The sequence below is a fragment of the Protobothrops mucrosquamatus genome, unplaced genomic scaffold, assembly GCF_001527695.2.
Source record: "Protobothrops mucrosquamatus isolate PMUCROS unplaced genomic scaffold, P.Mucros_1.0 scaffold2261, whole genome shotgun sequence".
In the NCBI taxonomy this organism is placed as follows: Eukaryota; Metazoa; Chordata; class Lepidosauria; order Squamata; family Viperidae; genus Protobothrops; species Protobothrops mucrosquamatus.
This window is the reverse complement of record NW_015388350.1, coordinates 13826-27245: the sequence shown is the minus strand read 5'-3', so window position 1 is coordinate 27245 and position 13420 is coordinate 13826. Positions and strand designations below refer to the sequence as shown.

At 37.6% G+C, this 13420-nt stretch overlaps 1 protein-coding gene across 1 annotated transcript; it reads left to right on the top strand.

The window, feature by feature from the left end:
- Positions 1-10951: 10951 nt before the first annotated feature.
- On the top strand, positions 10952-12430 carry TMEM200A (transmembrane protein 200A). Its single transcript, XM_015824506.1, has one exon. It carries the CDS (start codon positions 10952-10954, stop codon positions 12428-12430), a length of 1479 nt encoding a protein of 492 aa, XP_015679992.1.
- The last annotated feature ends 990 nt before the right edge of the window (positions 12431-13420 follow it).

The following is a 13420-nucleotide window of genomic DNA, read 5'->3' as shown; positions in this document are numbered from 1 at the left end:
ATTCCAACTTTGCAAGATTTTTTTTTCCCCGCGAGAAGTTGAAATTGACTGATTGAACCTTTTTTTTTTTTTTGCACAGGGCAGCGGAGGCCTAAAGTGAAAAGGTTTTATAAAACACAGCTGAAGGCCTAGGACTGGAGCGACGGCGCGTGTGCCCACAAAGAGGGCTCTGAGTGCCGCCTCTGGCACCCGTGCCATAGGTTCGCCACCACTGGTCTAGATTCTTTTCATTAAATAGTAAAATAAGGCTTCCTTTGACACTTACTTACTTACTTACTTACTTACTTACTTACTTACTTACTTATTTAATTTTATTTGCAGCCTTTCTTGCAGTTTGAGGCAACTTTTCTTTGTACATTAGATATACTTGTTACATATTACAGAACTTGTGGGTGGAAGGTTGGAGATGTATATAATAGTTCTGTTCATATCACGTGCCAAAAAAACAAAACAAAAATAAGATAGTATGTATCTATAAAAAAGAACTACCTAGACCGGGGTAGGCAACCTTGGCTCTTTTATGACTTGTGGACTTTAACTCCCAGAATTCCTGAGTTGAAAGTCCACGAGTCATAAAAGAGCCAAGGTTGCCTACCCCTGACCTAGACCACACATGCCAATTAATTTATCTATTTGGAGCATGAGGTTGGAAAAGGCTGTTTCAAAAGCTTCTAAAAATGGGTACTGTCTCAGATTGGTGGCATGCAAATAGCAGGACAAGAAGCAACGGGTGGAAACTAACCAAAGAGAAACAACCTAGAACTAAGGAGAAACTTCCTGACAGTGAGAACAATTAACCAGTGGAACAACCTGCCTCCAGAAGCGGTGAATGCTCCAACACTGGAAGTTTTTAAGAAGAAACTGGACAGCCATTTGTCCGAAATGGTATAGGGTTTCCTGCCTGAGCAGGGGGTTGGACTACATGACCTCCAAGGTCCCTTCCAACTTTATCATTATTATTATTATAATATTTCAAGACTTAACAGTGGCATCATCAAAGCAGTCACAGAGCAAAATCCTTTTCAAAATCCTTGCTTCTGCTCAGGCTACCTTGTCCTTACATAAAATAGCATAAGTTTACATTTTCAGATTGTTCTTATTACAAACTTCTGAACTGATAACACTTCTGAAGTTGCTAATCTCACAATGGGTTACATTTTAAAGTCCCTCACATTCAGATATTGCTACAGAAGCATGCAGTATATGCAGTTGTAGAAGTGGCGGGGAGAGACGGTGGTGGAATGAGTTTTTTTTGTAATGAAATGTTTTTTCAATTTCAGCAAAATCTTAAGAAGTGTGGACTTCATCTCCCAGAATTCCGCAGCCAGCATTCTCCCAGAATTCTGGGAGTTCAAGTCCACATGTCTTAGAGTTGCCAAAGCCAAGAAACATTAATGTCTCAACTGGCTTGGACTCGATGACCTCCAAGGTCCCTTCCAACTTTATTATTATTATTATTATTATTAAATCAAGTTTGGAACTTTAAAGTAGTAATGCAACAGAAAGTTGTATTTTATCTCTGCATTTTTTGCTACAGTTTCCCACTTTTTTACTTCCAGTATATTGATTTTCCTTTGGAAAATACTACCAGGCTGAAGCTACTAGGACAGTAGGTTTTATGAGGATGCTTTAAGTAAAAAAAAAATGGATATAACGTAATGCATAGATGGAGAGTGCAGGGTTTATGTATAATCCTTTCAGAATTCAGTTCAATATGCTTTACCCTGGAACTCTTGATGGAGAACGAAGGTTTAAGAGCTGAAAGAATCTATTTTTCTGCCTTTTGAAAAGAGTTTCACTTACTTGCAGGAAGGGAAGATTAAAGAGATGTGAAAGTACATGCCTGCTTCAGTGCTTCTCATTTAGAACTCTTCAAGAGCAAAAAGCAATAGAAGAATGTATTCAAAGTAACCAGCGGGTAAGCTTCTCTCCTGCTTGGTTACATTTCCAAAAACAGGACTTGCCTATTCAGAAAGCACAGGCAATATAGTTTTAACATCTATGGTATCAGCAATAGCATGCCTAATTTTTTTTCTTATGAGCACTGCTTGCCAATATCAGTTCGCAACTTTGAAGTCAAGTCAAAATCACAATTGTAAACATAACTTATTGAAAATATTGCCTCAGAAAATTGCTTTGAAAATGGAAAAGAATCAGACCACCATATTGCTGTTTGCAGAAATATAGATTTTTTTGGGGGGGGGGAGGAGGGATTGTTTGTTTGTTTGCATATTAGTTTTGGACATTTGAAAACGAATCTGTGACTTGATGGTGTGCAAGGTAAGCATTTCACAATATTGTTTCAATGTCTCTTCGCTGAAGAGAAATAAATTTGGCTTGAGGCTTTTCCTAGTGATGTGTGAAAACCAGCAGAAATAAGTGTACAACAGGACTCACTTACAAGTAAGATTAGTTGTGCAGTTCTGTCCTATGAATGTTTTACTTGAAGAAAACCCAGCTCACTTCAATTTGCATGCAAGCCTTAATTTTTAATATTACGCCTATCTCCATTTTAAACTGTGATTTCAAATCTGCTGGTTTATTTCTGACTGTATGCCCTGAAGCTTGTGGAAAAAAGAGTTTTGATTCTGTAAACTTCATACTCCTCCATGAGGGGAAGTTTAAGTGGTGAATTTAAAGGACAGATTAGATATATGCAACCTGAAGCCCCAGGATTGCATAAGATAGACAAAAGGTTTGAGTACTCTCCAAGATACTTTGAGGAACTGGTACTTTTTCAATATCAGCTTTTAATTTGTTATATTTAAAAGGAAAGAGGATAAATTGTTTGGTCTAGCACAGGGGTAGGCAACCTTGGCTCTTTTATGACTCATGAACTTCAACTCCCACAATTCCTGAGCCAGCATGTCTGGCTCAGGAATTCTGGAAGTTGAAGTCCACGAGCCAAAAAAGAGCCAAGGTTGCCTATCCCTGGTCTAGCAGTTAAGGCACCAGGCTAGAAAGTGGGAGATTGTGAGTTCTAGTCTCACATGAAAGCCAGTTGGGTGACCCTAGGTCAGTCACTCTTTCTCAGCCCAAGCCACCTCACAGGGTTGTTGTTGTTGTTGTAGGAAAAATAAGAAGAAGGTATGTTGCATATGTTTGCTGCCTTGAGTAATTTGTAAAAATAATAAGGCAGGATACAAATAAATAAATTATACACACACATTTGAAAGTAATCAGGTTATTTCTTTTTTATGATACTTAAATGTAAATGAAATTACATTACATTTATTTCAGGCTCATCATCTGCTAAAATAGGTCCTCAGCATGATTCGGTAGAACTTGGATTAGAAATAGATCATCTGTATCATAAAAGTCACCTGTAGCTCTACAAGGGCTTCTATGTAGCATGGAAAGATGGTGCCACAACTGCACCATCTCCAGATAGTTTTATATGGGTATGCATGCATGTGTGACCCCCATATCTGGTTTGGCATCAGATACAGCCCTCAAAGATGAAATAATTTCCTGCTTATGGAATAAATGGAGGGATTCATTCAAAGCAAATTTCTTTCCTGGATTTTCCTTGATGCTGTAATCATTTGAGCCTTCTTGATCTGCTGAAAATGAAGCTGTCAAAAGTTTTCAAGAGTAAAATCTTTCAATGACTACATGTAATATATCTTGGAGGACTCCAGGGCTACATGAGTAGCGGGGAACAGGATTGCTATTTTTTCCTAACTTTTTCTGGAGAGGTTTTTTTTTTTAAGCCTTAAGCCTATGTCAAAGCTTACACTACAGGTTTTGTATTCTTCACATCTCAAACAGCAAAGGAGATCCTTGGAAAATCCTTGGAGATCCTTGTAGTCCTTGACTTACAACAGTTAGTTTAGTGACTGTTGAAAGTTACAATGGCACTGAAAAAAGTGACTTATGGCCATTTTTTCACACTTATGACCATTGCAGCATCCCCATGGTCATGTGATCAAAATTTAGACGCTTGGCATCTGTGATGGTCCTAGTGTCCCGGGGTCATATGCTCCCCTTTTGCAACCTTCCAACAAGCAAAGTCAATGGGGAAGACAGATTCACTTCCACACTGTGTTACTAATTTAAGAATTGCAGTGATTTGCTTAATAACCGTGTCATGAAAGGTTATAAAATGGGCCAAAATTCACTTAACAACTGTCTTGCTTAGCAAGAGAAATGTTGGGCTCAATTGTGATTGTAAGTTGAGGACTGCCTGCAATTGGGCAACCACAGTAATGTGCCTGATTCTCATAGCCATCTTCTAATTAAGTTGATTGGAAAAAAAGATTAGAGACAAAGAAAAAGAAGATCTTCACCCCGCATATCACTCAGAGTGTAGATTTTGCTGAAATAAACTGTTAGGGATTAAGATAAACACAGAGGAAAAGACTATCATTTAGTAGTCTTGATGGCAATAGGTTATGTCATTTAGCACTGCTTGCTTGGAAATAGTAATAGAAGTGTGTTATTTCTACTAGCATCCACTTGCCCCCTATGTGAAAACAATGCTGGATTAAATAAACTTTTCATTTCATGATAGATAATGAACAATCAAATGCACAATTTGACTAATGTGCTTTTATTGTTTAAATTCATGGATTATTTACTTTATTTAAAAAGGACAAGTACTGCTATATTTTCAATCTTAAATATCCACTCAAATCTCAATTCACCCATATTCTGTAACCTTGAAGAATCACCAGCTTTCAGCATAAGCCACGTGGTAAAAATTAATCTAATAATAAAAACAAAAATAGAAATCATGTGTGACATGTTCAGTCCTTAGAAAATAGAATATAAATATGTAATTTATATGTAATTATAGCACATTTTTCCATTCTACCTTTTTTGCCTCCCTGAACATATTGGAAACATACACATTTTTTTTCCAATTTGCAAGTGTGTCAGATTATAAATCCATAATTTTGCAGTCCTCACATTCAGAATGAAAGTAGCTATTATCCAAAACATCTGGAAGGTATCACATTGGGAAGGCTGAAATCTCTGTCTCTTATCTAGCATACAGAATACATGCATTAGAATACTAATATTAGATATGTCTCCTCCATTCAAATTTTGGGTTTGTGATGACAAGTTTATTATGCAGTAGATGATAGCTGCATGGGATTAACAATTGAGGTTGAAGGAAGATACTAAAAGAGATGAAGCTCTGAACAATGAAAGTGATGAGTTTTAATTATGCACACTAATCATTCAATGGGATTTAGTGAATAATAGTAGAATTAGAAGAGAAACAGTTAAAGATTGATGAAGCAAAGGCAAAGATTTTATTTGCCTCTACAAATGTGTTACTGTGTTTATGCATTTTAAAAGTTTTTAAAAGAAGATTAAAAACTAACAAAAACCAATGAAAAATAAAGAAAGAAAAGGGAAAGGGAGAAAAAGAAAAAGTGCAAAAAAGACAAGATAAGAAGAAATAGAAAAACTTTCTGATTTCCTTTGTAGCAAATGTACTGTAGTATGATTACCAAATTATTCCTTACTTTGTGATTACAAAAAAACTCTCTTTTTACTACAGTATTATTAATGTCTTCTAATCATGAAACACAAACCAAAAGTTCATTTTTTCTCTTTCATATAAAAGTCCTTAAGGTGTTTCCAGTCAGCAACAAATGAAGTTGTCTTTACTTTAATCAAAGAAGCCAATTTAGCCATCTCTGCAAGTCCCATCATCTTCACCAACCATTCCTCCATTTTGGGCAGTATGGACCTTTCCACTTTTGAGCCTATAATCATGTTTGTATGTAGGTCTTTGGTTATTCGGGTTTTCTCCCGCGTAGAATTGGAAGTGTCTTGGCGACGTTTCGATGAAGTCACATTCGTCATCTTCAGGCTGGTGTTTTCAGCTTCGTGCTTCTAGGAGTAATGTGAGATTGCAGCTGTTTCTTCCTTTTAACTGCCAGTGGGGTTTGAACGAACATGAAGCCAAACAACAGCAACACAGCTCACCATCTCAAATCCCCCTGCAACTTAGACTAACCCAAGCACAACAAAGTCCCCACCCCAACAGAACACTCCCCCATCCAATCAGAGCACAGCCAATCCCCCATCCAATCAGAGCACAGCCAATCCCCTTAACCACTCAGAACACATCTCCACCCAATCAGAACACAGCCAAGCTCCCACCCAATCAGTTCAAACCCCACTGGCAGTTAAAAGGAAGAAACAGCTGCGATCTCATATTACTCCTAGAAGCATGAAGCTGAAAACCCGAATAACCAAAGACATACATATACATACATACATACATACATACATACATACATACATACATACATACAGTATATATATATAAACAATTTTTCCAGCTATTTATCCATCAGTCCCAATTGTACATCAGTCTTAGCAAATCTGTTATGTAGAAGGAGAAACAAAAGGAAAAAATCTTGAGATGGAAAGAGTTAAATAGCAGTCAAATAGGGAGCTTATGGTTAGAAGTATATTTGACCTTTAATTTTGTTTACACTATTGTAATAATATTCACATCCATATTCCTAAAAAGCTTGGTATTNGTATTATACACTCTGCATATCTTTTGACACTGGTGTTCCTGCTTGGGAAAAGCAATTATAATTGCCTTTAAGCTAGTATATTGTGTTGTTATTCTCTTTGCCTCTTTGCTCCTCCTCAGCTGATTTGCTATGAATGCTGTACCTCTTGAAACTAGAAATGCTTTTTAGAGTAAGAAAAAAGCAATTATGCTTTTAAAAGGCAGGTGGGCCTTCAGGAATAGCTTCTTGTAATCTTATTTAAGGAAGATAAATGTGGTTTTCTGATTAATCTAACCAGTTTGTGAAGGCATGATGGATAACAAAAAGTGTTCTCAGCCTCAGTGTATTAATTCCTACCCCCACTTCCCTTTTTAATTCATTGTTGTGATTTTTATTGTGGTAAATGCATATCTACTAGATTGAGAAATCAGGATTGAAAAAAAAAGATTAATCTCAAAAGAAAGAAGTATGATTTAAAGAGCTTAGTAGGGCAATCCACAGGAGAGCTTGTGCTTCATACAAATGGTTGTCCTTTTGTTTTTTGTGTTCCATTTACAGATAACTGCTGGATAGTGATGAGCGACTGCATGGAGGCAACAAGATGTGATTGCCACCACAGATGGTTCTGAAGAGAAGCGATGTTTGAAAGGACAGTCTTTTAATAGTACCTGAGTGGGGGTAGGTACATCAAGAATGAGGTGGCAAGAGTTAGAAAGTGGAAAAAGAACGGCAATGGCTTGTAAGATTTGAAAGGGGTAATATTTTACATGGCTCAGTTGAAAAAGAGAAGGGGTCACAGGTCAAGCTTACATGATTTGGTCTCCTTGAACAAATTTTCTATCAGCCTTAGCAATAGGCTATCAGCAGCAGCAGTAGCAACCAGAGAAGAACTGCTTAGCAGAATGTTCAGCTCAAATTTGCTCATCTGATCTTATCATCTCATCAGTCAGTTACAGGTGCCCAAGGCTTTTAGTTACCTAATACTTTAGCTAGCAAAGAAGGATTATTGTTTCAGGGTAGGCGTTCGTATTAAGGCTCTTTATTATGACAAATAATACATTTCTTGCTTTCCTAACTTGCTTCACACATTTCTTGCTTTCCTAACCTGCTGTTAAAGTACTATAGCATATTTGTATTTTTTTCCCCTCTTTGTGAGTGCCTTCGAGTCAGTGTTGACTCTAGGCAACTGCCTGGATTGGTCTCTTCAATTTTTTTGACAAGATGTTCAAAAGTGCTTTGGCACTGCCTTCTTCTAGGATTGAAAGAGAGATTGGCTCAAGGTCACACAGGTCGTTTGTGCCCAAAGAGTGAATCGCAATAGCAAAAGCACTTAGACTTATATACCACTTCACAGTGCTTTAGGCTAAACATGCCTAGCACTGTTAATAGGATTTAGCCTCCAAAACCCTTGGAGCCCTTGATCTGGATACATAAGGATCAAGGCTTACTTATAGCTTGCAATTGCAGAATTATAGACTGCAGAATCTCAGTCTTTAGTTTTTCTCTGTATTGTAATCACTGAACTGATAACATACAAATTTACCCTGTGCCAAGGCTTCCTGTGTCTCTGTTACACGTGGTCTTATTCCTCGCTGGCTGGTTGAAGACAGAGCAAATTCATAATCTACATTGAATGACTCAATTAGATGTCTTTCAGCCAATAATTCAATACTGGATTAGCATGAGACTGGGTCATAGGAGAACTCAGTCAAAGATGCATATTCATGTTTTTTGGTCTATGTTTTGGCATGACAAGACCATATCTCGGCTGCAGAAATCCAGATGATCATGATATGGCAGCAGAGACATATAGAAAAATCCTAACTCTTTGCTTCCATCTATTGGCCAGTATGTAGGCTTCTGCATACTAGATGTGGGAATGACTTGTCCAAAGACAGGACACAGCAAGAGGGAGGGACTTGTCAAAATCACATATCTTCAGAGCTTAGGGACAGCACATCAGACTACTGATCTATCTAACCCAGTGCTAGCATCTCCCTCAGATTTGAGATAGGACTTTCCAGCCTCATCTGGAGCTGCCAGGTCTTCTCCATGAAAAGTGTATGGCCTGCCAGGAAAGTCTTTGCCTTTTCAAAGTTGCATGATCATTTATCACCATCCTTACTTACCTAAATGTATATGTGTGGATTGTAATCCGTCTTGATTTATAGTGGCACATCTAAAGTGTGAATTAGCCTGCATCCATGCAGTGCTAGGATTATTTGTGTCACTCTTAACCTCTGTTTTTAGTCTCAGTAAATCTGTAGCAGATATGCCAAGTTCTGATTTTGTGCCCCTGCTGTGAGGCTGGCCAACAGTAGTATACCTAGTTCTTCTTCTTGTGCTACTGCTGTCATGGCAACCTGCTCTACCACCAGGCCTACCAAGAGGTCTGTAGGCTCCATGTTGGTGTTCTCTTGTTGCTAAGCATCTGCAGTGCTTGCTCCAGGCAGCATTAGCTCTTTCTTAAAAGTCCTTTCAGCCGCAACCTACTATTCACTTCATAGAATCCAGCCCATCTTATGAATTCACCGATCTGCTGCTCTTTTTACTTCCTACAATAAATGTCTATGCAAAGAGATAGAGTTTCAAGTTTTGAAAAAGTTGTTTCAGCATAGAAATCTTTTCCCAAACAAGCCAATCGCTCGCTGTCTTTTTCTATTTTTCGCGTTCCCTTGTAAATTGGGGTGTTCCTATTTTCATTTTTCTCTCTCTTTGGTATAAATTGTTGAAGCATGCTTTCATTTCAGTCTATTATATCGGCCCCTGCTATCTGACATGCATTTAGCTTCAGTGGCTAAATCTTTGCTTTTTAACAGGATAAAGTTTGGGCTTGGACTGTTGTGTAATTTAAAATGGTTAGTTTCTCACTGCTCATTTCATCACGATGAAATTTTTTACAAAGAACCTAAATAACTTCACATTCTGGAGTATTGTTTTTTTGTTTTTATTTTGCTTCATTTAATTTTGATTTGTACCAATATTGCTCTTAAACCTCATGCAATATCAGGTTATTCGACATGAATTTCCAAAATGCTATTTTGCTTTTTCTTCCAAGTAGCCCTTTAATTAGAGGTATCTTGTTGCTTTTTTCTTTAAAGCAGCTTCTGCTTCTTGGTTTTGATTCTTAATTGGATTAATTAGCCGCTGTTTACTGGAATTGCTTGGTAGTCCTAAGTCAATTCTTAATAAGTTTCTGTTTCTTGCTGGGCGAGACGGATAGGCTTTAATTACTTGTGCAAATAATCCCTGAAGAGAAAAAAATACATCCATTGATTTGGCACCACTATTGTACCTATGCAGTCTCATCTCATTTGAAATAGAGACTTCATAGTAGTTTTCCAATGCTCATTAAAAAAAACACCTGATTTCCTAACTTTAAATAGCACAATGCTCAGATTCATGGAATCCATCATGCAGATGCTATTGTATAATACAAATTGAAAGGTAAAAGTATTTTGATTTTGATGTTGTTCTAAAATAAATTTATTCTGAAGCATCAGAGGCGATCTTGAATCTAGCTGTCACTTTTTCCATCTCAGGCATTGGTGAAATCACAGTTCCAACCCTTTGTTACTAACATCAGGAACTTACATGAAGCAATGCCTGGCACTATATGGTCCTGCAAATAAATATCAGTATTTTAATGACTTGAAATGACTTATGAAAAAAAAATCAAGAAATAGCATCACAATTGTTTTCAAGACTGGCATCTAAAATCTATATTCTTTGTTACTAATTTTACTAGATAAGATATTTTACTATTGAGCAGACATTTCATTTGTTATGGACATTGTAGTTGATTCTTTGCTCTGCTGGAAATCCATGTACTGCTAGTCCTTGACTTACAACAGTTTGCTTATTCAAAGTCTCAAAGGCACTGAAAAAAGTGACTTATGACCATTTTCCACACTTATGACCAATGCAGTGTCCCACATGATTTACATCCAGATGTTTGACAATTGACTCACATTTATGACAGTTGCAGTGTATCCCTGGGTCATGCACGCCCCTTTTGAGACCTTATGACAAGCAAAGTCATTGGGGAAATCAGATTCACATAACAACCGGGTTGCTAATTCAGCAGCTGCAGTGATTCTCTTATCAAATGTGACAAAAAAAAGTTGTAAAATGGGGCAAAAGTCACTTAACGAATTTGTCACTTAACAAACATAAATGTTGGGCTCAATTGTGATCGTACGTTAAGGACTACCTGTTTTGATTTACAAGTAATTTTTTATATATATATAATTACATAAGGCAGTTTCAGAATATATTCAGCATACAGTATATTATACGAAACACTCAGTCTTTGTATTATGAAGAGCTCTGAGTGTACTAAATTACAGGTTAGAGTTACACAGTTCTGAGGAGTTAGAAGTACCGAATGCTTCATATTTAGTGCCTGTTGTTACTTTTTGAAGTCTTTTGTTTTTGCTTTCAATTCCAGATCACAATAGAAAATTATGATAGCCACCGGAGGAGTCATAACAGGACTGGCTGCCTTAAAAAGGCAAGATTCTGCCAGATCCCAACACCATCTCAGTCGTGCAACGTCACCAGCTCCTGAGGAACAGAAACCAGCCAAGCGTCGGCCAAGGACGGATGTGGTTGTAGTCCGAGGCAAAATCCGGCTGTATTCCCCATCAGGGTTCTTCCTTGTCCTGGGAGTGCTGATTTCTTTCCTCGGAATTGCTATGGCCATTCTTGGTTACTGGCCCCCAAAAGACTCATTCCTGGAACCTGAAGACAGCCTGACACTAAATGAGACTCAGTTAATAGGAAGAGGAGGGGGATTTATTATGCGCTTCCTTGAGCAGCATTTACATTCTGATAAAATGAAAATGCTGGGGCCTTTCACTATGGGGATTGGAATATTTATTTTTATTTGTGCAAATGCCATGCTTCATGAAAACCGGGACAAGGAGACAAAAATCATACACATGAGGGACATCTATTCCACTGTAATTGACATCCACACTCTGAGAATCAGTGAGCAAAGGCAGCTGAACGGTGCCTACACTGGCTTGGCAGGAGAGAATGAAATCAAGCATGGTGGAAGCTCTTGTGCATCACGGCTGGCTGCAAATACCATTGCTCCTTTCTCAGGCTTTGCAAGCAACTTCCAAAGGGTTAGCAATGACGAAGAGGATGAACTTGCTGGAAATGAGACCAAGAAATCAATCCCAAATCTTATGTCACCTTTGCTGATGGAACACTCTGGTTCAGTCTTTGGCCTTTACCCTCACTCTGGGAAAGCGAGGGACGAAAGAAGCAGTGGCTCTCTGAAGTGTGAAACAAAATCGATTGTGTCATCTTCCATTAATGCTTTCACATTACCTGTAATCAAACTGAATAACTGTGTTATTGATGAGCCAAGTATTGACAATATCACTGAGGATTCATCAAGGAGTAGAGACCGACCTAGAAATTTGTCCATGGATTCTTTGGCTCTCCCATTAATGAATACCGGTGATAGCTACAAATCTGCCAATGATTTGTTGCCACGCAACACTTTATATGGAGACTCTTCATTCAGTCAGTTCAAATCTTCAATGACTCTTGGAGCCAGCACTGGACAGCTCTTATCACCTGGTGCAGCCAGAAAACAGTTCGGGTCCAACACCTCTTTGCATCACTTGTCTGCACATTCAAAATCCCTAGACTTGGATAGGGGTCCTTCTACTCTCACTGTCCAAGTTGAACAAAGAAAACATCCAAGCTGGCCACGACTGGACCGGAGTAACAGCAAAGGTTATATGAAACTAGAAAACAAGGAAGACCCTATGGACAGGCTTCTCGTACCACCAGCTGCAGCGAAGAAAGACTTTACTAATAAAGAAAAACTATTGATGATTTCCAGATCTCACAATAATTTGAGTTTTGAGCATGATGAGTTTTTGAGTAACAATTTAAAGCGTGGAACTTCAGAAACAAGATTTTGATGATCAGACGACTACAGTTAATATATTTGACAGTATTTATTTTATAAAATAAACATTTTGAACCCTTCCTTTCATTCCTTTTAGTGCAACCGTATTCTTATTGAATATTTCTCTCTGATTAAAATTGCCTTGTGTTTGCAAATATTTTTTTCATCACAATGACAAAAGTTTAATGTTAAGTAGCTTGTTCAGGAAAACATGGCCCTGACATAATGTTATTTGGTTAGTGATTGCATTAGGTGGCAATTGTATGGTAGATTAAGAAATAATATCTTAATTTACAGCTACCGTGCTACTTATCATTGTTCAGCAAGTTTGAGTGATTTAAATCCAAATTGCTTTCTAGTCAGTTCTTCTTTGTTTCTACATAAGGATGTTTTGTTTTGCTTTGTTTTTCATAGTTAAAAGTAGAGTTGTGGCTGATTAAATAAGTTTCAGTGTTCAGAACCATCAGAGACTGCAAGTTTAAGAATGATGTTTTTGGCTCACGATGGAAACAGATATAAAGTCTGAAGTACCAAGGTCATATTTGGTATCATTTGTAGAATCCTCAAAGGTACTTAAGATGAACTCAAAATTTCTGGATGTTTTTGTTTTGTCCCCTTTTCTGTATCTAAAAGCTTTCATCTGCTACCAGAGAGAATTGTCATTTGCCTCAGTTGCTACTGTTCAAAAAACAAAAGTATCTAGTCTGAGCATGGAGAATTGCATAGTGGATTGAATATAAGCCAAATATGTTACAAGCAGAGGATCCAAGGCTATTGTCCTGCAAAACTCACTGAAATAATAGTCTTTCCCAATTAGATATGTTGGAATGTCAAACCAGCATTGAAAGTAGTAGTTCTAACACATCTGGAAGGTATATGATTGGAGAATGCTAAAATATCGCCTATTCAGTAACTTTCCATTTATTTCAATAGGTTGCACCCATTTTTCTTTTATATATAGGAAAAATGTTAAATGAAATGACATTAGATATTTGTGATTTTC